General features: G+C 37.3%; 2 protein-coding genes and 1 long non-coding RNA gene across 4 annotated transcripts; 2 read left to right on the forward strand and 1 right to left on the reverse strand.

Moving 5' to 3' along the window:
• Positions 1–315: 315 nt before the first annotated feature.
• Positions 316–5,277, reverse strand: LOC122307572. The gene is made up of 2 exons (XR_006241779.1): positions 4,844–5,277; positions 316–1,035 (listed from the first exon to the last, which is right to left on the reverse strand). It is a non-coding gene; the product is annotated as an uncharacterized LOC122307572 (long non-coding RNA).
• Positions 5,278–11,528: 6,251 nt separating this feature from the next.
• On the forward strand, positions 11,529–19,914 carry LOC122307119 (probable galacturonosyltransferase 14). 2 transcript variants are annotated; one of them, XM_043119774.1, is made up of 6 exons: positions 11,529–12,135; positions 13,128–13,183; positions 13,308–13,463; positions 16,418–17,008; positions 18,017–18,319; positions 18,953–19,914. In XM_043119774.1, exons 1-6 carry the CDS (start codon positions 11,949–11,951, stop codon positions 19,235–19,237), a joined length of 1,578 nt encoding a protein of 525 aa, XP_042975708.1. In that variant the 5' UTR covers positions 11,529–11,948; the 3' UTR covers positions 19,238–19,914. The 2 variants fall into 2 exon arrangements, with proteins under 2 accessions (XP_042975708.1, XP_042975707.1); XM_043119773.1 differs by having other exon boundaries at positions 11,530–12,159.
• Positions 19,915–20,379: 465 nt separating this feature from the next.
• Positions 20,380–23,954, forward strand: LOC122307118 (pentatricopeptide repeat-containing protein At3g26782, mitochondrial-like). Its single transcript, XM_043119772.1, is given in 4 exon segments — positions 20,380–20,480; positions 20,642–21,521; positions 21,869–22,418; positions 22,421–23,954. Coding segments are annotated over 4 exon segments (2,007 nt in total). The 5' UTR covers positions 20,380–20,394; the 3' UTR covers positions 22,912–23,954.

Raw genomic sequence — 23,954 nt, forward strand, 5'->3', positions numbered from 1 at the left:
AACTTGTAGAGATATGGAAAATCTAGGGATCTGAGGATATTCCTGGCAGTGGCCTCCACCGCAGCTTGAAATATCTGGTGCTGGTGGAAGTAGGCTTTTGGGGCTAAGTTTGCGTGGACAAGTGCCCAAGCTAACCGTTTAGTTTTGGGATCTTGAAATCGCTCCATGAATAGACATGCAATGCAAAGGTTTAACTCGAAATAAAACGCCTCTTAATTGTGTATGTCGTAGTCGTCATGAACCTGTCATCCCAGAACAAAATAAACTATTCCATTTAGAACCTCTTTGTAGTGCTTGGTAATTTGCTTCTCGGCATTAGCATCGTTAAGGATTAGTAGCCTAGAATAAACTTAAGAAGGTTATCCTACAGGTTACAGCTATTTCAATAACTGATGATTACATGTTTTACATTCTTCTCAAGGAACCCAAAAAAAATAAATAAATAAACTGGGGGAAAAACGTTTTAGGACATGTAAACTAATCTCATAGAACTTTCATATAATACTAGAAACTTCAGATGCATGGTCTAAGACATGCCCCGAGCAGCTTGAAGACATTATTACCTCAACTTTCGTATAAAGGGTGCACAAAGAACGAGAAAACAAGCTCAGAAACTGGCAAGTTTCCCGGGTGCTTTTCCTTTTTCAGAAGACGTTTTTTGTGCATGTCCTTTATATGGCATTCACATTCCATCCCGCAAACAAACCCTTCATAGTGCCAAGGGCAGCTAATGGGTGGCTATCATCAATTATGTGCGTATGACTGGTTGGGGTTCTCGTAGAGAATAATCGGCCACTTGGAGAATCATCGATCTGCCGGGGTGAGATATAAGCTGAAGTCACATCATGTCCTATGCAGAGCCCACACGGCTGCTACAATGGAGTATTCAGTCCTACAACCCGCCCTCGGCTGTGCTTCTCAGGTATGAACCTCAGGTCAAGCATGGCCTTGGTCCACCTTTACTACTTCAGCCAAGCAAATGCATCCGCGGTAGGGGTGCATCAACTTGTGTATTACAGAATAATTGACTTCATGCTGCATTTAAAAATTACTCAAGAAGTAGAAAATCCAAATAACGCAAGTGAAATCAGAAATTCTTCCTTAAGCAACAAAAAGGACTATCATAATATAGCAGCAGTAGCAATATGCATGATTCATCAGATAACAAGAGCAAAGTCAAGATAGCTCATTCTACAATTAATTGGTAGCTCAAAGAAACGAAACTAAAAACATGACCTCCTTAAAAGGAACTATGAAAAACCATCATAATTTTCACCAGTCCGCAGCAATCCGTATGAAAGTATGAAACCAACATGAAGATCTGCATTATGCCAAGGAAAAATGGAAAAAAGAAGAAAAAGGGTGGGTCTCTAAAGGATGAACTTAAAGAAACAAAGAGCCTGGCAAAAATACAAAGACGGACAAAAGGGTAATTGCCCAGATGCAAGAACAAAAAATAATCAGAAGGTGACCAAGATTGCAGGACTCTGCACCTCAGAAGATGCACATGGATTTTCTTTTTAAAGCTCGAGCGAGAAATATTTCCATAGCCCTCAAGTATCAGTGTGGCAAATGAATAACATTATTAACCTTCTAGTTATTTTTTCAATGCAATGAAACGCATATTGCCGGGAAAGAAGTCATAAAAATTAAATGTTTCAAATTCCTTGAAAGAATACAACCGAAACTGATAGGCTATATAATTCATATTTGTCTCTTTAACTTCATCAGTAACGTGACTGAAAAGCGATTGACAACTCAGAAAACTGGAAAATAAATAAACATCTGCAAAGGAATGCCAGTCTCCTATCCAGCAGAGCCAGTCCTAGAGGCAATTTTCTGATTTTGACTGTCCTTCAAAAGAGAAGCAAATCTACATATGATAAGGTGAAGCAAAAGCCATTGAATAAAATAATCTTACCATGAAAGTGTTTTGGCCCGAATCTTTCAACCGCAAACAAGTAATACTATCATGGCCAGGGCACTTACAATTAGTGCATAGTCCATCTCTGTTTGATGATTTCTCTGATTCTAAAGCATTACTTTCTTTTAAAGATTCTCGTGTTTTATCTTTCAGGTGTTCAAGGGGAGTTACTAGTGCTGATGAACTGTCCACCTGACTGGAAATTGTGGTGATCTCATATTGATAACTTGTGCTGGCCATGGTTTCCAGTTTCTTTGCATTGATGGCATTTTTCTTCGTATCAACATTTTTTATCCTGGCCTCTCTTAGGGCATTTAATGCCACTTTAAAACTGTGGTCAGATATCATCCCTTCCTCTGCACATTTAATAGCTTCCTGATACAAAATATTGTATTGCAAGTTCTTGCCTTTATGAGATTAGCCTTGTGTTTTGCCACTGGCCTGAAGATCCAAAATGGCTTCATCCTTGGCATCTCTATTCCGTCTCTTTAAAATATAATGTTGTGGAAGCAAAAATATGTTTTTTGCTCTAAAAACCCCAAGCACGTGACAACAAAGGACCCCTTTAAATTCAAACATCTTGAAAGTACAACTAGCTACTTGTTCTGCTATATTAATACAAACAAAGTGAACCTTATGTTTTTCATCAAACCTCGCTACCTTGTATGTGCTAGATCCTCCATTCTCTCCACTGAATTTCACAGCAAGTGCAAGAGATTCAAATACTTCATCCTGAAATACTGTAAACGTTTTTCTCATATAAATGTCTGCTGCTTGCTTTTCCATAGGAAGTGGTGTCTTTAAAATTGGTTTGGTATAAAAGGTCTCAAACTCTGGCCTTGCTTCTTTCTCATATCGATCCTTTAATGCCTTCTCATATTGCTCTGCAAAAGCCTGTAAGGTAGTCCTTGCATTGACATAGCCATCGAAAAGTGTATTCACGCTTGTACTTCGGTGGGTAGCATACAGCCCTGCAAAGAATGTCTCTTACATATGTGGGAACCCACAATTTGTGATCGATATAGAGAGATTGAAGCCATTCATTTCCTCTAAGATTGTATTTTTCAAGAATCATTGGCCAAGCAGATTCAAATTCATCAGGTGTCTTGCTCTTAAGACACTTATCAAATTCAACTTGAAATGTTCTAGGCAGTGAGTTGTATGTATCTCCCATTTCCCTGGGCATTTTGCTCATGATATGCCACTTGCAATATCAATGCCTTGAGCATGAGAAAAACCTGTTCTACTGCTCTACTGATGGCTGACTCATAGTCAGTTATAATTAAGCCAGGTTGCTTGCCAGACATTGCCTCAAGCAAAGTTGTGAAAAGCCAAATGAATGTGGATTCTGTCTCATCTGCAAGCAATACACAGCCAAACAGCATTGACTGATTAAGATGATTTACTCCAGTAAAAGGCGCAAATGGCATTTTATAATGGTTCACTTGATAAGTGGTATCAAAGGCTACGACATCAGAGAAACAATTGTAAGAAATTCTTGATCTTGTGTCAACCCAGAATATGCTACTTAGCCGATCTTCTTCATCAACCTGTATCGCATAATAAAATGCAGGATCACTAGCTTGCATAACACTAAAAAACCCCAGCAGACTTTGGGCATCTATTCCAAATGTGCCCAACCTTCCCTTTCCCACGTACTCGACACTCTTCTGTGCGGTAAATACCATTTTTCTACAACTGTTGGAATCTTCAGTCAAGACATTTGTAGGACTGTTTAAACCCATTTCGGGGGAACCAAAAAAGTTGCTCAAACTTTTTCAGGGATCATACTCCTGCTTATGGGACCTAAGAAACTGCCACATTGCTGGACTCACGAGCTTATGATTGTGGTTCTTCTCTAGTTTTGCCACATACCATTTCCCATTATCTTGTTTTCTCACCGTCATCAATGCTTCGCAACCTTCCCTTGTGATCGGTCTAGCACGCCTCCTTTTTGTGTCATCACCCAAAACAACCTTTTTTGCACTTCTCTCTCAATGAAACCCTTCTTAAGAGCAACAAAACTCTCGAGATATAATAGAATTATCTTTCTTCGAACGATAATATGAATTCACATGAATACTAAAACCTGTTTGCTTAGCATACACATTGTAAAAGTTCCTTGCATCATCTATTGTAGTAAACTCCATCCCTAACATGGGCTCTACAACTCCACCTGCTAAACTCCGTCTCCGACAATATTGAAAATTCACATTATCCTCCTTTGCATCATCCAATACCATGGGAGTTTCAACATCCTCAACAACACAGTGTTCATCCCCGCCTTCTTCTAAAGCCACATAAGAGTCCACCCGTTCCTCATCTTCACTAGAAATCCCTTCCTCCATCCTATTTTGTTAATCCTGTTGCAGATTAAATAACATTGTACACTTCAAATCTAATAGACTGAAATGAGTCCTGCTACTCCAAGGCCCTTACCCCACAAACCACTTAAGTGTGGTCACTGTGGTGCCAGCGTGGTTATGTTCTTTTTTTTTTTTTTTTAAATATAACAAATTTAAAAAAAGACACACACACACCACAAAACACAGCAGCTCTCCCCCTACAACTCTCCCCCGCAAAACACAAATTCTCCCACGCAGAACGGCTTCTTCCGTACGCTCATCCCCAATCTATGAAATTTCTTAGAGTGCCTATCGAAATGGTTTTCTAACCGGCATTGCATTCTTTAAACTGAATAATCCACAAAACGGAAAAAGCATGTGTCTGCCGAGAGAGAGAGAGAGAGAGAGAGAGAGAGAGAGAGACCACATTTGAAGAGCACGCGATGAAGAACCTTAAACAGGATTATCCAACAATGATGGTTATATGGAAAGAAACAATTCCTGAAACACTAAAATCAGAACCTCCAATTCAAATGAAAACAATAAACTGAAATGGGAAAAAAAAGGTTCTTACGCTGTGGAAGCATTCCCAGTAGGTCATAATCCCAAGCAACGATTAGTGGAGTTAGAAACAGTCGCTGACCTGATTAAGAAGTGGGTCTCTATTTCTCTATGGTTTTTGTTTGTTTGGCTGATAATTTCCATATCCGAAACTTTTGGTTATAATTCCACGAGTATTATCGATCTATGTTTATTGCGAAAATATTGACAAAATTGTTTACTCCAAAGATCATAACTTTTCATTTTCTCTTTCTATTTTGTTCTTTTTGTTGCTGACAAATGTAGTAGAAACAAACAAATTTTGGGTGTCCAAGTTTACCTCTGTTAAGGAGGTCTTGCAGCAGAGAAGAAGAAATCCAGAGTAACAAGTGCATGAAAGTTCGTTCATTAAGGGACGAGAGAGAGAGAGAGAGCCGTTGCGGACCATAAGCAACGTGAGGCTCGTTTGTACGGATGGGAAACAAGAAATGGCAAATAATGGCCGTTTGATCGCTTTAATTTTCGGCGATTCGACAACTGATTTTTGTTCATTCGTATGATCGATTTAGATCTCCAATATACCCTTTACACGAGATGAAACGAGAAACTTTCATTTAAAAGTAGGGGTGGGCAGCGGGCCCCGCATGGGCTGAGGCGAGGGCCCCCGCCCCGCATCTAGTCCCCCTAGCGAGGGCGGGTGGCAGAGAGGGCCCAACCCCGCCCCGCATTTTCCCCGCCCTGCCTTCACCTATATATATATTATATATATATATATATAAACATAAATATTTATATATACAAAAACATAAATATATGTTTATATATATAAATATATATTTATATTTTATAAATTGTGTATATATAAATATATATATTATAATTTGTTAGACTTGTTCACAAATTATGCATTAGCAAATTTAAAAACTATATAGTTTAAAAACTACTACACTACAACTTACACAAAATATGCATTAGTAAATTTAAAAATTACATCATTTTTAAATTATAGTCATATTTACAAAATTTAAATTTACAATTTAGATCTAAAAATATATTTTTTATCACTTTTAGATCTAGAAATAATTTTTTAAAATAATAAAATATAGTTAATATTTTAAGTGAAAATAAGGCAGGGTGGATTAGGTATCCGCCCTGCACCCCGCGTACTCCGCCCCGGGGATGCGGGGGTGGGTGGCGGGGAGGAAAATCCCACCCCCGCATGGTGCGGGGCGGGGTGCGGGGGGGGCTACCCCGCACCGTATGGTGCGGGTAGCACCCCTATTTAAAAGTTAAATTAAATATTATTATAATATAAATTTTATTTTAAAATTAAAATAAATAAATTATTTATTACATTTTATATAAAAATTTTAAAAAATTATAATAATAAAATAAAATAAAATAAAATAAGATAATATAATATTTAATAACCATATATGGCCTTATCTTTCACAATTAGAAATTAGGAATTTTGAATTTATATTTTTTATTAAGAAAATCGGATCAAATTCAACAAGTTCTTAACAGAGTAAGATGATGCTGTAATAATATAGTTTCTAATATTTTCCTAACAACAAAAGTGTAGTTTTTAAGATTCAGACACAAATATAAAAGAAGCAAAAAACCAATGTCTTTACACTCACATAGGCCCTGCCACCCGATCAACTCAATCGGATTTTTGACCCGATCTAATCCGACCCAGACATCTAGCCTAAGGGGACCCGACCGACCAATTCGGGTCAGGTAAAACCTATTTCATTTTTTTTTTAAAAGAAAATTAAATACTGAAAACGACAATGAATATTAATGAAAAGAAACAATTAATTTACAAACATATTAACTATTTATTACTAATTATTAGTTATTACATCATTACCAACTCTTTCACCCATTATCTCACAAACAAAAAATTAAATTATTTAAAACTTAATTAAACTCAAAATTCAAATTGGCCTGCAAAGAGACTTTATCCAGTTTACATCCCCCACTTGTTTCCTTCATTTCTATCTAGCCCTTTAACAAGCCTGCATCGTTCACATTAGTGAAAAAGCTGACCAGATCCTGCCTGCATGGCAAATACGATTTCTGCTTATCTCCCTCTCTTCTCGCTCTATTCCTCATGTAATGTTTCTCGTGTGCCGATGATGCCATTGCGCCACCCTTCGCAGCTTGGAGAACCCCGTGGAGTTGCTATTCTTGAAGAGCTCCTGAGGCAACGCCTCCACCGCCTTACTGGAACGCACGCAGTGCAAACCCTCTCCGTCTAGTTCCTTTGATTCAGAGGATGACAACAAAGTAATTTTTTTCGCTCTTCTTCAAATTAGCTGCTCTACCTTTAAGTCCATAACAGATTTTGAAGGCCACAAACCAGAACAAAACCTAAAATTGCCAAAAAAGAATGAAAGAAAGATATACCCATCTGTCACCACCGTCCACCCATCACTTGGGTGTGTAATTTCTTGATCTCAAAACCCTTTCTCAGAGACACTTTCATATTGCCCTCCACGAAAAGCCAGAACCCGTGAGCTAGGGCTGCCTCCACTGGCTCCATCTGCTTCTACTAGAGTCATTTTAAGAACATCAGGATGTGCAAACTCCCCTGGAAATCGAACGACAATCTGAGACGAAATAAGCTGGCAACAAACTGAGGGGAAGGAATCAACTGGTGACAAATAGAGAGGAACAAAGGCTACAGGAAACGGAGGCGATGGGGTGACGATGGGAATGGGGCAGGCTAGTAGTGGATAGGCTTGATATGAAAAAGATTGGTTCATTTGGTTAGCGAACTTAACTCAATTCATCTTTTTTTAATTATTTTAATTTTTTTAATTTTTAATATAAAATATAATAAATAATTTCAATTTAATTTTTTTAAATTTTAAAATAATAATAATATTAAAAAATAATATTTTAAATTTTTATTTCAACTCAACTTACTGTTCAAATCGGACAATCCATTTTTCTATTAAGCGCTAGTCGGGTTGAAACCAACATTTATCGGGTTCAAACTGAAAGCCCGTCTAAACCGTTTTCTATCTGGTGGATGGGGTCAAATCATTCGGGCAGACCAGGTATTTGGCTTTCTACACAAGCCTCACATGCATCTTTAAGAGGATCATGCCAAGAAACTTTTTTAGATGACAAAACATGTTAGTTTTGCAAGGTTCCTAGTCTTTTTATTTTTTGGTAATCATGGTTTGTGTTGAAGTGAAAGGAAAAAGTTGTGTTCTCCCAAACAAAAAATTAATTCTAATTATAGTTTTAGGCTGTATTTGATAAGTAAATAATTTCGGACTACTTTATTATTATTCACTACTATTTATAAATATAGTTTATTATCATTTATAAACTATTCACTATTATTTACAAATTATTTATGATCACCTCAAGATCCAAACATAACCTTAGTTTTTTCATAAGTTTTTTCATAATGAGAAAGTTGCTCAATCAATAGGATGCAGGGTTCATCCAAGCCATGGTTTTTTTACCCTAATATATTTTTGTCAAGCATCTTTTTCCTTTTATTATTTTAAGAAAGACGGCGGATCCAGTGTTTAAGGAAAACCGTGATCACAATAAGCACATGCATATTTTACTCAAATCAATGTATATATACTTTGATCAAATATATAGTTAGAAACACCATGAAGCTGCAAAAATATCCCTCCTATGTACTGATTGCTAATAAACTTCATTCATTAAACCCATATACGGCATGCTCTTTACAAGAAAGCTAAAATTAGGAAATCTGAGTTTGGAACATGTACAAACAGATTGCAAAGAGAGTGGAGGTTGAGTTCTGGTCTTTGAGTCCCTTTTTCCATGTACTAGCCTACTGATGATGATGGTTATTTGACCTTATATCTTAAGAAAAAGACATCCATCCCAGCAGCTATATTTTCAAGCCTTGTCTCCTACTCACTGCTACATGTCATGTGCCATTACTTTTTGGGATTAGAGTTATGCTTTTGGATGGGACCGCAGCAGCATATTTCTGTTCAGGATTACATGTGTGTGCATGAGTGAGGGAAGGAAGCCAAGGCCAGCCGACAGTGCTTATTTAACTGCACCAAATGGGTGGGTAAAGCCATCCATTTTCATGCTATAATGCTAATATAAAAGGTGAACGATTGAATCTTTGGCTTCAGTTGGGTTAATATCAAAACTCTGGGAAGTTGTACTTGAAGCATCTAAATGGAAGAATATCAGACTCGTGCAATGAAGTTTAAAACTGGAGTCAGTCTTGATTATGGGTCTAAAGTTTGTGTTTCAAGTAGTTCCATTTCTAATCATTCAGAAAAGAAGAACAAGAGAAGGCATCTGAAATTGGCAAACACTTTTTAAAGAACTGAATTGCATTCTATTAGACCTTTGTGACTGCTTGCACAACAAAAATGCACCTCATGTATTGCAAAACATCGACCTTCCTCCGTCTAAGACTGTGGAGTTAGACGGAATAGTCAATATCATCTCCATTTCACTTGAAATTGACAGCACTCATTTCACCAAAATTATGTACAGATAGATATAAACATCTCAATCTATAGTTGCAATGAAGCTGGAACTTGCAAGCACAAGCCACCAACACACAACCCGGTTGAGATGAATTATTAGTTTACACAACGTTCTAAAAATGTCAAGTGGGCCACAAAATTAGCATATTTCATCTTGCTAACCACCCTGCTCTGTCCAGCACATGACATTTTAGTGCAGTGGCAGCAGGAATCAAACTTCTCCCATGTGGAGGTTGCATAAAGTAATTCCACTCCAAATGAAAAGACTTGAATTGCTTTTATACTTTGGTCGCCCAATTGTATCATACTACATGTGGCATCGACTTTCCATGCATTGCTTAACCTTGTCGTCGTCCGCCAAAAAGCACATTTCATTAAGATTTGACCGTCAAGATTAGCAAATTTTCACCACCTTAAAGATCAGATCTTTACTACGAAAAGGCGTTGTTTATTTGGTTCCTTCTAGTTTTGGGCTGTAATTTTATCTAGTAGGATGAAAGGGTTGCAATCAAGGAGGCTTTGTATCTTGCACAACAAGAACAGAAACACTCATCATAGATCAGTAGGGACAAACAAATTGTACAAAATTTCTCGAGAATTTCTCCAGATACTGTTTGTTTTTTCTGTCTTTTGTGTGCTGCATTTTGGTGGGTCTCTTGAATATTAATGCATATTTGACGTGGGAAAACAACAGCCCCATAAACACGGACCGTGTGAGTATTTTTCAAAGTGTTTGGTACATTGAAATGTCCATATAATGTTGAGGATGGGGCGGTCCAACTAGTTGGAGCAATGACTGTTGTTCTGCAGCAAGGTTGATTTAATACCTGACAGGGATGGTAGACATACAGCCCTCCTCTCGATTGCATTGGTCCACTTCACAAAACGACGCATTGAATACTTGGTTTTCAGAGAGTTCAGGTACTGTATTTAATGCTGCTGAAATATCAAATGTAAATTAAATAATAGATAAAAAATATCAAAACCAACACCTTCATTCATATCAAATCACCTCAGCATATGAAATTATTTTATTTAATTTCTTGATAGTTAAAATATTTATCTTGTCGTATACGATTGAAAATAATCCAAACTCAAATTTGAATGAACTAACAATAAGCAAGTAAGATTGACTTTGGTAGAGCCTAACATTGCAACCACTTAGGAGAAATGGGTGCCCATCTCCTTAAAACATTCAGCTACTCTCCCCTAGTTCTATCCCATGACCATAATCAATACCCTAAACTTGTTTAAAGATAGTAAAAATCTTGACCTCAACATTTTATATTTACAAATTAGACTGCCTAGTTTAGATTCAGAGATAAAATAATTTTAGATGAAAAATAAAAATTAAATAAAATATTATTAAAATATTATTTTTTAAGATTATTATTATTATTTTGAGATTTAAAAAAATTAAATTATTTATTATATTTTATATAAAAATTTAAAAAAATTATAATGATAAAATACTTTTTATACCTAAACGAGCCCTTATGTAATACTCTTGTTGAGATGGTAAGAAGTTTGATAGAAGTATAGGAATAGAGATATTGTGATAGTGACCCCTACCCCTAGTAACTCTAGTTCGACATTATTTGCATGAAAAGATAGATTTGTATCTTCTCTGTAAATTGTTTATAATTCAGATAGAAACTTCACCTCTGCCCAATGAGATCAACAATATTAACTAAAATTAACTACCCCTCTTACCCACATAATGCCCTAAGCTTGCCCATAAACATAGGAGACATCCAAATTTAGCTTTAAAATACACAAGAACCCCACTTCTTCTGTCCCATTGTCTACCCTAACCTCGGGTCAAACATCCCCACCACAGGTCTCTCCCTCAAACCCCAATCAGCTCTCTCTCTCTCTCTGTCTAAAAGCAACACGGTTTTGACCCAATGTTTTGATTGAAGTATTATAATATTATATTTAAATTAAAAAAAGAAAAATCTAATTACAAATATAATTATATATTAATATATATATTAATTTAATGTGATTAGTTAAAAAGTAAATTTTATTAAAAAAATATTAATTTAAATTTTAAATATAAAAAATTAGTATTATTATATAGATTAGTTCGTAATTATAATAAAATTTAATTAAAAATGTCTCCGGTATTAATTAATTTAATGAATGGAAATCTTATTAATTATTGTTTATTTATTGGGAAAATGAAATTTATTCGATCGGACGGCGATCCACCAATGAAAACGCCCGTCACATACTAAGAAAGAAAGAAAGAAAGAAAGAGAGAGAGATCCATATTTTCTCTTTCTTCCACGGACCCTGAATCTTTCTCCCCGTGGGAAGCACTCTTTAATTCATGGAAGAAAAAGCTGGTCCAAACCCAGGAGCCCGATTTGGTTGTTTGTATCAATAAGTGAACCATTTGCTAATATTCCAATGCGGTCTTGTAGAATACCAACAAGAAACAGAGACTTGAGCGGAAAAACCCAGAGAAATAGATCTGAATTTAGTCTAAGTCGGTGCGTGATAGGATCTGATGTTGAGGATTTTGAGGCTATTGGTGGAGGTGGGTTCATCGAGTCGGGTCGGTTCTGATATTGGTAGAAGCGTGGTTTTCGGTGCGGTGGTGGGGCTGCATAGACGACGATGCAGCTTCACTTCTCGCCTTGCATGAGAAGCATCACTATATCCAGCAGCAATGGGTTTATTGACTTGATGAAGATCAAAGTCGCAGCTCGCCACTTCTCCTATCGGACCCTCTTCCACACCATTCTGATCCTCGCTTTCTTGTTGCCCTTTGTCTTCATTCTCACGGCTGTTGTTACGCTTGAAGGTGTCAACAAGTGTTCCTCATTTGGTACTCTATTTTATCAACTCTTCATTCATTTGCATTTCCAATCTTGGTCCAATTCTTTAACATGTTGGCTTGGTCACGATAGTATGTGATAGATCTTGATGTGGACTGGGTTGTTTTATCATGCCAATGTGGTGATCTATATGTGCGATTGGTTTGAGTAGCTTGAATACGATTGTTTCGTTAATTGATTGAGTTGAATCGGGTCTTCGTGTAGTGCTCGTCTTTTCTCATGTGAATTGGGGTAGCTGAATCTGATTGCTTTTGTCAATTAGGGTATCTGAATCTGATTGCTTTTGTCAATTGTTTGAGGTGAATTACGTTATGGTGTTATCCCCATGCGGTGCATATTTGTCATGTCGATTTTTTTGGCTCAGTTATGAGATTGGTTTTATTAATTGAATTGGATTGGTTTCTTGGATGGATTGGATTGGATAGATTGGTGTCATCGAAATTGGTTGATCTCATATTTGAAGATGCCAAAAGCTTTGTTGGGTCATCTCTTTTTCTGGGGTTCTCTTGTTTTTTTCATTGGATTTGACTATAAAGTGAGAGTTCATGTACTTGTACAACATTTTATTAAGTTCTTGGACTACTGGTGCATGTTCAAGCATTATGTGATCTCAGTATTTGAAATTAGTTGTTCGTTATGTTTCTCTGAGTTCATAATATCCTTTCTATTTTTGCTAGCATCAACTATACTATTTTCAAGATGCTGACAGTCAAAATGTGGTTCTTTCATGATTCATTTTTTCAATGTTGCCTCTTTTTGGTTATTACGTTAAATATAATTTGGATATATATTGTAGAGTATAAGTTTTTATATAGTTCCATTGTGTTTGTGATCTCTGGACTGCTTGTAGTATCCATATCGAAGTCAGATAAGGGATTAGAATTTTTTTTTTTTTTCCTATCAATAGCATTCCGTCTTTGGTGGACCCATGACTATATTCTCATTCTTTGTGCTTCAGATTGTTTAGGCAGGCGTTTGGGACCAAGGTTTCTGGGAAGGGTTGATGATTCAGGAGTAAGTAACTTTTTCTTGGAACTGTAATTTTATATTAATTGCTCACGAAAAATTCGATTGCTCTTTCATGCCTACAACGCTTATTAACTTATGCTGGATTGTTGGTGTGGCGATGGTGCTGCAGAGACTGGTTAGAGACTTTTACAAGATTCTTAACCAAGTGAACACTGAGGAAATCCCACATGGTCTAAAGCTGCCAGATTCATTTAGTCAACTTGTTTCCGAAATGAAGAACAGCCATTATGATGCAAGGACCTTTGCTTTCATGTTAAGGGCAATGGTATGTTGCGTGTGACCTATATAAAATGTGTCCAGATAATATATTTTTTATAGCAAGGGCTTGATGAAAATGACTTCTTCATGCATTGTTATTTTTAATCTCACAATTTGTTATCTTTATCAATTCTGAGCCATCAAAACCATTTAAGATGATTAAATAAAATCCTAGTCTTTGTACAAGATAGTTCCTTTGGTATCTTTCATAACAGTTTTGAAATTCTCTTTGGAGAATGATTCTTATTTGCGACAGTTTTCTATAACGGTATTCATTCTCTTTAATTAAGGAGAATGCAAAGAATAAAAAAGGATTGAGTTAGGTTTATGAAATTATGAGAAAGTCCCCTCCCCCCTTACTACCCTCATTTCATGACCATAAGGTTTTGACTTTAGTGGACATCCGAAACGTTAAAAAACAGAATCTCAGCAACTGCTGTCTGAAGTGGAATTCTTTGTGCATTTCTTTCTTAATTTAACCCTTCTAGCATTGCAAGTTGGTTGCATAAAAGCACATGAACATGCTCATACTGGGAGACTAGATTTCTTTCTATTGATCCCATTCATAGAATATAAGAAAGTGATAGTTACTTCAAAAACAATGAAGTGATAGTACGATTTCCGTGATTTAAATCAAGTTAATGGGAGTTGTTTTGCATACATTTTTTTGATAAGTAATCAAAATGTATTAATAAAGAATAGGCAAAGCCATGTGTTACAAAGAATGCCCTAAATTATGTAGGAGCAATAGATACAAGGAAGTCATGAAAGGCTTGACCATTAAAATTAACGGCAATGGCCCAAGTACGAAGAGTTCTAAAACAGAAAGCTTTTTGTTCCTCCATTGATCTCTCTTTGTCCTCAAAAGTCCGTTCATTACGCTCTTGCCACACAAACCACATGATGCAAATAGGAATCATCTTTCATATAGCCTTGATCTGTTGATTGCCTCTTAAATCTGTCCAGCTAGCCAGTGCCGCCACAACTGTCTCAGGCATAACCCAACCCAAATCTAGCCATAACCCACTTGCTACATCATAGTGTAGTAAGAGATGGTCTACCAATTCCCCCCATTCTTGCACATGCAACACCAATCTGCGATGATCACCCTTCGTTTCCTCAAATCATTCGTTGTGAGGATCTTACCCAAAGAGGCGCGGTCCACACAAAAAAAGCTGCTTTGAGAAGCGCCTTATGTCTCTAAATTTTTTTCCACAGAAATTGAATATGAGGTTCTTGTGATAGAGACTTATAGAATGAGCGAACCAAGAACATACCTTTACATGTGGGTAACCACCACAATAAGTCAGCCTGCTGATTGTTATTTTGGAGGGAATACAAGAGGCCGAAAAGAGCTGCAATACTGTCCATTTCCCAATCATTTGCCGCCCGGCTAAAATTGATATTCCACTGGATTTGTCTCCCTACTATCTCCCTAACGTCCACCACTGAAATATCTTTTACAATAGCAATCCTAAAGAGTGCAGGAAATAGATCCTTTAGAGCACCATTGCCACACCAAGTGTCATTCCAGAATTTAATTCTGGCTCCATCTCCAAGGCATACATGATCAGACTATTCGTGAGGATGAATCTGTTAGTTCTGGACAAGTTGTATTACACTGTTTGATTGACAAATATAGCTTCTACAAAGTGCGAAATGGCTTTCAAAGCACTTTTTTGACACCTGTGTATTTTTCTTGATGTTTGGCTAGGTGTTTGTATGGTTGTCATGGTTAGTGAAAGCTGAAAGGTGTGTTTTTTTTTTTTTTTTTTCATATGATGTGGTTGCTACCTATGAATCTTGAGTGTCTCAATTCCTACGGATGATTGCACCAAGATAAAGCAATCTTTCTATTTTTCTTGGTTGTTGATCGCTGCTGACCTTTTGTTTGGTCCTACCTAATTTCATTTAATTTCATATGTGGTCTTGTGCATTTATCCCATGTCTATTGTCTGAAGGTTTCTTGCAAGAGTTTTAACTTAGCATTTGTACTTGCTGGAGCCCCAAGATTAGTTCCATGCTGTTAGTGAAGAACACAGTATTTAACCTTTACCTTTTGAGCTCAGCCTATTAATCCGTACCCCAACTCTCAGTTGTGGAGATGCAACTTTGATGTGAAGTTTATTGCAGTTGGAAACTCTATTTTTTCCCCTTTTATTGCTTCATGTTAGTTATCTTAAACGCCTTGTTTCTTCGAACTCATGATAGATTTTAATGGACTATGTGTCCATGACTTTTTGTATCGGTTATAAATCCTAGATAGGTATTTCTCTTGTATACATCATGTGTACTTGGGCTATACCTATTGCTTTCTATTAATATTACTTATATATATAAAGGTTATCTGCAGCATCTGTCCAACAGTTTGACAGTATAATCCTTTGGTGCTTCTTTTTGTTAGTTTGTTACTTGTTAGGATTCTGTCATGTTTTTACTTTTGCCATTACAAACATTCCGAAGTTCTTATCTCTTATCTACAACTGTCTCTTTGCTTAGTAAAAACGCAAGATATTGTCGTGTTGGATGCATTCAAGGATATGTTATCTTTCAAAGCTTTAAGTTCGTTTCATCCCAAGTTCTCTTGTCTGTATGTTTTTCTTCGATGTTCAAACACTTTTATTCATTTAAAAAAATGAAAATGTAAGGAGGCTTTATTTAAAAAGTACCTTTTATGCATGTTTTATTTGATACTGAATTACTTGTCTTTTTCGGGAGCATAATGATATGAAAATGAATTCTTTACATATCTTTGCTGGAGGTTAAGGATTGCTTCTGTGGTACTAAACTTGTTGGATGTTGTAGTAGGAAGGGATGTTTGCCATTGGAGAGGGAGGGAGGCGGGGGGGACACACACACACACACACAGAGCACCTTCAAATCCTTTTCCTATCCCTCCTCCCTATATGGAATGTTAAGTTTTTAGTACAATTTCTACTAACATTGTGTCTTTTTGTGCAGATGGAGAAATTTGAAAGGGACATTAGGGAGTCTAAATTTACGGAGCTGATGAACAAACACTTTGCAGCTAGTTCCATACCAAAAGGGATCCACTGTCTGTCTCTTCGTTTGACCGATGAATATTCCTCAAATGCCCATGCACGCAAACAGTTGCCTCCTCCAGAGCTACTCCCTGTGCTCTCTGACAATTCCTATCACCACTTTATCCTGTCAACTGATAACATTTTGGCTGCTTCAGTCGTAGTTGCTTCTACTGTCCAGTCATCTCTAAAACCTGAAAAAATAGTCTTCCATGTCATCACTGACAAGAAAACTTATGCGGGTATGCACTCATGGTTTGCATTAAACCCCGTCTTCCCAGCTATTGTTGAAGTGAAAGGTGTTCACCAGTTTGACTGGTTAACAAGAGAAAATGTTCCCGTACTTCAAGCTGTAGAGAACCAAAATGGGATCAGGGATTACTATCACGGTAATCATGTTGCAGGGGCCAATTTCAGTGATACAACTCCAAGAACATTTGCTTCAAAATTGCAAGCTAGAAGTCCAAAGTATATATCCTTACTCAACCATCTTCGTATATATATACCAGAGGTAATAGTATGTGATTTGAGACTGTTGTTTTCCTTTATTTGGTTTCTGGAGATCTAAATCTATTTTACTGGCAGTTTATTCAAGGAAAAAAGAAAAAGTAAAAAATAATGCCGTTGCTTGATATTGTAGGCAGTTCATGTTTTGTATGGTTGCTCTGACAATCCCCAGGGTAGTAATGCTAGGGGATTTTTCTCTCACCCGTAAACCCCCATTCCAAAGTAATGGTGAAAAACATGTCTTATGAGTAATGACAAGAAATTCGTTTTCTTGGATGAGGAAGATTAGCTGCATCACTGGGGATGCGGGCTGCCAGTTTTGTCTGAGACAAATATGCTTAAGCAAATTGTTTCATCAGTCCTAGAATATTGGATGCTTCAGATTGTTTGTTGAATTTATATTGACAGGGATGACTTCATATTACTGAATTGGCCTTACTTCTTTAAACATCACTATGCCCAATGAAACTACGAAGTAATTTGTAGATGGGAGACAATTAAGGAAAAAAAAAACTCATGGAATTCTTAGTTTGGGTGGATATTTGTAACAGGGAAAGAAAATGTATTTCTTCTACGGCATGATTATGTGGGTCTGTTGAAGTAGTTTCAATGTAAATTATTGGCTTCCCATCTAAGTACTTTTGCACTCAGCTATCTCTGAAATAGGTGCTTCCCAGACTCAAGGGCAAGCTTTATTTAAGAGAGAATGTAGAGTGAATCGAAAGCCTACCATAACTGTTCTTGGTCTGGGGGCTTTCTGGACCTTATCAATTATATTCAAAGTTCAGAAGGGACAAGGAGACCATATCACCCAGTGAAATAGGATCTTTGGCAATCCATGTACACTTGGAACATTGAAAAAGTAGCGCTTAAAAAAATGTAACATTACACCCCTCAAATTTGCATTGGATATATTTTATTTTTGTTTTGGATAAATTTTTTCTCTTTCGTCCACCTTTTTTTCCTTTTCTTTTAATTCCAAACTAAGGATGCTGATTGTGTATATGAACAGCTCTTTCCAAACCTCGATAAGGTTGTCTTTTTAGATGATGATGTTGTGATTCAGCGTGATTTGTCTCCACTTTGGGAAATTGACCTTGGGGGAAAGGTTAATGGAGCTGTTGAAACTTGCGAAGGTGAAGATGAGTGGGTCATGTCTAAGCATTTTAGGAACTACTTCAATTTTTCCCATCCTCTTATAGCAAAGAATTTGGACGCTGATGAATGTGCATGGGCTTATGGGATGAATATCTTTGATCTTAGCGCTTGGAGGAAGACAAATATAAGAGAAACATACCACTCTTGGTTGAGAGAGGTAAACCAAAGTATTCCATTTTCTTGCAAATAACTTATATTTGTGTTATAAATATCTGTGTACACACCTGATTTTTTTTTTTTTTTTTAATTTTTCCCCCTTATTATGATTATTAAGTTGTGGATTAAGAAGGCACTGAATTTATTGATAATAGGAAATTCTATCTGGCAGGAGTTTCTATATCTTATCCATTGGTGCTAACCTTTTTTATGTTCCTTTTAGCCTTTGGGGTTAGAAAAAGGATGAAGATTTATCCTTGATATCGTTTCTGCAGATATTCTAATTAATAAAGTATAGGGATGCATCCTTTTCAGACAACTTTAGTTCATTACTATCTTCCAGATTTGGTGAAATCTCAGTCCGTTCACCTTGAAGTCACTTCAACTATCAAAATTTCAAGCTTTTGACCAATTCTACCCTCCTCATTAGGAAATATTCTAGTGGGATGACAATGTATCAAGGAAGTCTGATGTTTGGATATGGACCTAAATTTTTATTTCAATTTAAAGTGTTGGTTTCTTTTTTTGGGGATTTATTGTTGATTGTATTTCATAGAGGTTGCAAAGTTTTATCTTAATTTAATTTAAGGAACAGATATGGTTCTAACTCTGATTCTGGGTTCTTCTGTGGCAGAATCTAAAGTCAAATATGACAATGTGGAAACTTGGGACCTTACCACCTGCTTTGATTGCATTTAAAGGTCATGTTTTCCCAATTGATCCATCATGGCACATGCTTGGCCTGGGCTATCAGAATAACACCAACATTGAGCATGTGAAAAAAGCTGCGGTTGTCCACTATAATGGCCAGTCGAAACCATGGTTGCAGATTGGCTTTGAGCATCTCCGACCATTTTGGACCAAGTACGTCAATTACTCCAATGATTTTATAAGAAATTGCCACATCTTGGAATCGTAGGTTAATCAACTAGAGGAGCTAGACAGAACGCATGGGACAGGAAAAGATCCGAGTGTTACTGGTTTCATAAAAGAGTCTTTTGTGGCTCGAAATTCTTTTCCACATTTATTTGGGAAGACGAGCAGCAAATTGGCTGAAAGGGCAAACCTTTGAAGGCCAAGATTTGCTCTCATTTGCAGACAAGGAACAGTGTCAGTGGCACGGGATGAGATTCATTCTTTCAATCTGTAACGTAGCAATCCGACCTTTATTTTTTGGTTAAGGATACTATTATTGGTCTTCCACCAGGGGAGTCTTACCTGATTGATTTCTCACAGCATATTTTGAAATAAAGTGACTTCCACAAAATTCAGTACAGGAATGCTGTGGTGTTGCCACGGAAGAGGAAGGCTAGGACATATGTGAGCTCCCCTGCCCGCCTGCCCGCCCGCCCTCCAAAAAAAAAATCTAGCCCAGAAATGTTTCTTTGCCTTTGTTATTTCTTCTTATGTTTTCACTGTTGTTAGTGCCCATTTTTCCTATTTCATTGATATCATTACGGTGAATTTTAGGGGTAGGTCACGAGATTGCTGTTACGGTTCCCATGCAAATGGGAACTCGATTGGGTTATATATATTGGTACTTGTTTTGTACGATTAACGAGAGACATTGAAATGTGCAGAAGATTCTTTTCCCAAGCTCTCTTCCATCTCTCTCTCTCTCTCTCTCTCTCTCTCTCTCTCTCTCTCTCTCTCTCATGATAGTTTGTTGTCTACTAATTTGCATTTATTTTGTTAGTATTCCTTAGTTTATTCATTATATCAATCAAAGACCACTTAGTTAATAAGACAATGCTAAAATTGACCCATAAAAAGTATCGATTTTTTTTTTATTTTTTTTTATTTTACTTAATGATTAAAGAAGTAAATATTAGTAAATTGATATTTTTTTTTATTACTTTTTAAAAATATCTAAAATTGTGTAAAAAATGATTAAAAGAAAAATAAAAAAATACATTTATAGTACTGCATCGGTTCACTTTATCAGTTAACCATCGGTATTACTAGAATTGTCCTAGTTAATAATATAAAAGTTCTTTTATTATTAATATTAATAATAATATTATTATTATTAAAACTTCATGAAATAATTATTTCCGTCCATTAGATGTCGTGCGCATGAGAGATGGGTGTTCCTCTTCCTCTCGATATTTTGATCAAATGACACATTGGTTTCATTCAAACAGAGGTTCTATTATGATACGGTACGAGGCTCAATCTGTAAGCCGCATGCGTACTTTTATAGTTTGGAAGTCATTTGAATTTTGGTTCATGTGTTATTGTTTGTAGGAGGTGGGAATGAAATTATGAAGGTTTTTTCAACTCTCGCTCCCTTTCGATCACATTACTTTGGAAACCTTTACAGGCACCACTATTCAACCAACCACAACCTCACAACTTGGTTTAACAAATACGTAGACAAAACGAATGTCTCCTCCTGGAACTCCGTCATCGCCGACTTGGCTCGGGGCGGAGACTCCGTTGAAGCTCTTCGAGCCTTCTCGTCCATGCGAAAGCTCTCTCTCAGACCGGACCGTTCCTCCTTCCCCTGCGCGATCAAATCCTGCTCCGCTTTGTTCGATCTTCATTCAGGCAAGCAAGCCCACCAGCAAGCTCTGGTGTTTGGATTTGATTCAGACATCTTTGTGTCGTCGTCTCTCATTGACATGTACTCCAAGTGTGGGGAGTTGAGGGACGCAAGAGCTTTGTTCGATGAAATTCCTCGCAGAAATGTGGTGTCTTGGACGTCCATGATCACTGGGTATGTCCAAAACGACGACGCCCACGAGGCCTTAACTCTTTTTAAAAAATTTTTGATTGAGGAGAGTGAGAATGGGAAATATGGTGAAGATTATATTGATTCGGTTGCTATGATCCCAGTTCTCTCTGCTTGTTCTCGTTTATCCGTGAAGGGAATTACGGAGGGGGTTCATGGGTTTGTGGTAAAGAGGGGCTTTGAGGGGGATTTGGGTGTTGGGAATACTTTGATGGATGCGTATGCCAAGGGCGGCGAGCTGGGAGTGTCTTTGAAGTTGTTTGACGGGATGGCAGAGAAGGATACGGTTTCTTGGAATTCGATAATTGGGATGTTTGCACAAAATGGGTTGTTCGCAGAAGCTTTGGACGTTTTCAATAGGATGTTAAGGAATGGTGGTGTCAGCCACAATGCGGTGACATTATCGGCTGTGTTGTTGGCCTGTGCGAACTCGGGGGCTCTGCGAATTGGGACATGCATACATGACCAGGTACTCTTCTTTAGAGTAGTTACCTTTATGTAGACTAAAGTATTATTGCTCTTGAGAGTTTTTATCTTATTTTCCACTGTTTTGTATACGGTATATGTCAGATCATTATGGATAAATGATTTTTTTTATAAGTAAAAGATTTTTTTTTTTTTTTTGATAAGTTTTTATAAGTAAAAGATTTTATTGTTCCACATAATTAGGCAAAGCCTGAGTACACAGGGAATATACAAAAAAGAGCTTAATTACAAACTACATGCTAAAAGAGTAGGCAGGATAAGTTTTCATTACGGATAAATGATTCTGAGTGCAAGTTTTTAACTTTGTTATTCTTCGTCCTTGTATATTAGGTTATAAAAAGGGGATTGGAGGAGAATGTATTTGTGGGTACCTCGGTTGTTGACATGTATAGCAAATGTGGGAGAGTTGAAATGGCGAGAAATGCATTTGATTGCATGAAGGAGAAGAATGTAAAGTCATGGACTGCCATGATTGCTGGTTATGGAATGCATGGCCGAGCCATAGAAGCTCTGGAAGTCTTCTATAAGATGACTACGGCTGGGGTCAAACCAAATTATGTCACTTTTATCTCAGTTCTAGCTGCTTGCAGCCATGCTAGTCTTTTAGGAGAAGGTTGGCATTGGTTTAACTCCATGAACCATGAATTTGGCATAGAACCTGGGGTAGAGCACTATGCATGTATGGTTGATCTTCTAGGGCATGCCGGCCATCTCAACATGGCTCATGATTTGATCAAGGGAATGAAGGTGAGACCTGACTCTGTGGTCTGGAGTTCCCTTCTTGGGGCTTGTAGAATTCACAAAAACGTTGAGCTGGGTGAGGTCTCTGCTAGAAAATTGTTTGAATTAGATCCAATTAATTATGGTTATCATGTCTTGCTTTAAACATATATGCTGATGCTGGAAGGTGGGAAGACGTTGAGAGGATGAAAATACTTATGAAGAATGGTCAACTGGTCAAATCACCTGGATTCAGTTTGGTTGAGCTAAAAGGGAGAGTTCACGTATTTTTGGTTGGAGATAGAGAGCACCCACAACACGAGAAGATTTATGAGTACTTGGAAAAACTAACCATGAAGATGCAAGACTTTGGCTATATGCCTAATATCACATCAGTTCCTCATGACATTGATGAGGAAGAGAAGGTAATGACGCTTCAAGTTCATAGTGAGAAGCTGGCAGTTGCATTTGCAATTATGAATTCTGCTCCTGGCACAACAATCCAGGTTGTTAAGAGTCTTAGAATCTGTGGTGACTGTCACTCTGTGCTTAAGTTGATTTCCAAGATAGTTCACCGAGAAATTGTGGTTCGAGATTCAAAGCGATTTCATCATTTCCACAATGGCTTGTGTTCTTGTGGGGATTATTTGTGATATTTATGAGATTGAAAAGAATGTTAAGAATATTACATGCAGGCAAATGCCCATTTTTACTTGATCAAGGGGCCTTGAAAAGATATTGTTGAATGATAGCAGGCACGTTTCTACCAGAAGTCTTGGATAGTGATTACATATTTGAAGACCCATCCAGGTGCACCCCAGTGATCAAAGAATGGGCCTGGGAGAAGCTGTAGACCCTGACATCTTGGGTTCACCTCACTATATTTTCCATCACATTACCTTATACATAGTCCTACCATGTAAGGTTGTATATACGAGGTTTACTTCATAGTATTTGCAATTTTTGATCTTGCTGTAATTAAGGAAGAGGTGCGGAGTTAAATTGGATTCCGGGTTCTTCTGTGGCTGAATCTGAAGTCAAACTTGACAATGTGGAAACTTGGGACCCTACCGCCCGTGCTTCGATTGCATTTAAGGGCATGTTTTCCCATTGATCCATCTGGCACATGCATGGCTTGGGCTATCAGAATAGCACCAACATGGGGAGTGTGAAACAATCTGCGGTTGTCCACTGCAATGGGCTGTCAAACCATGATTGTAGATTCGCTTTGAGCATCTCCAACCATATTGGACCAAGTATGTCAACTACTCCTATGATGTTTACCAGGAATTTCCATTTGCCACATCTTGGAATCGTAGTTTAATCATCTAGAGGAGCTATGGACAAGAGGCGTAGGGCGGGAAAAGATACTTGTGTTACAGGTACAAGTCTTTTGAGACTTGTCACTTGTGGCTTGAAATTCTTTTCCGCATTTATTTGGGAGACAATCAGAAAATTGGCTGAAAAGGCCAACCTTTCAATGCTAAGATTTGCTCTCATTGCAGAAGAGGAACAGAGTCACTGGCACAGCATGAGATTCATTCTTCCATTCTGTAACATCGCAATCCGACCTTTATTTTTTGGTTAAGAAAAGGAATGTAAAAATGTGTATACATTGCAAAAGCTCATTCTTGCCCTATTGTATTGATTATATCATTCAAAAGAAGCAATTGCATAAGCTCTTTATTCTGTAAAA

This window comes from Carya illinoinensis, chromosome 4, assembly GCF_018687715.1.
Source record: "Carya illinoinensis cultivar Pawnee chromosome 4, C.illinoinensisPawnee_v1, whole genome shotgun sequence".
In the NCBI taxonomy this organism is placed as follows: domain Eukaryota; kingdom Viridiplantae; phylum Streptophyta; class Magnoliopsida; order Fagales; family Juglandaceae; genus Carya; species Carya illinoinensis.

What these genes read in the sequence shown, in the direction of transcription:
- LOC122307119 (XM_043119773.1), top strand. Translation starts at nt 11,949, where the DNA reads ATGCAGCTTCACTTCTCGCCTTGCATGAGAAGCATCACTATATCCAGC. An exon ending in CAACAAGTGTTCCTCATTTG is followed by an intron (nt 12,160 to 13,127) that starts GTACTCTATTTT and finishes TTTGTGCTTCAG; the next exon opens with ATTGTTTAGGCAGGCGTTTG. An exon ending in CTTTCATGTTAAGGGCAATG is followed by an intron (nt 13,464 to 16,417) that starts GTATGTTGCGTG and finishes CTTTTTGTGCAG; the next exon opens with ATGGAGAAATTTGAAAGGGA.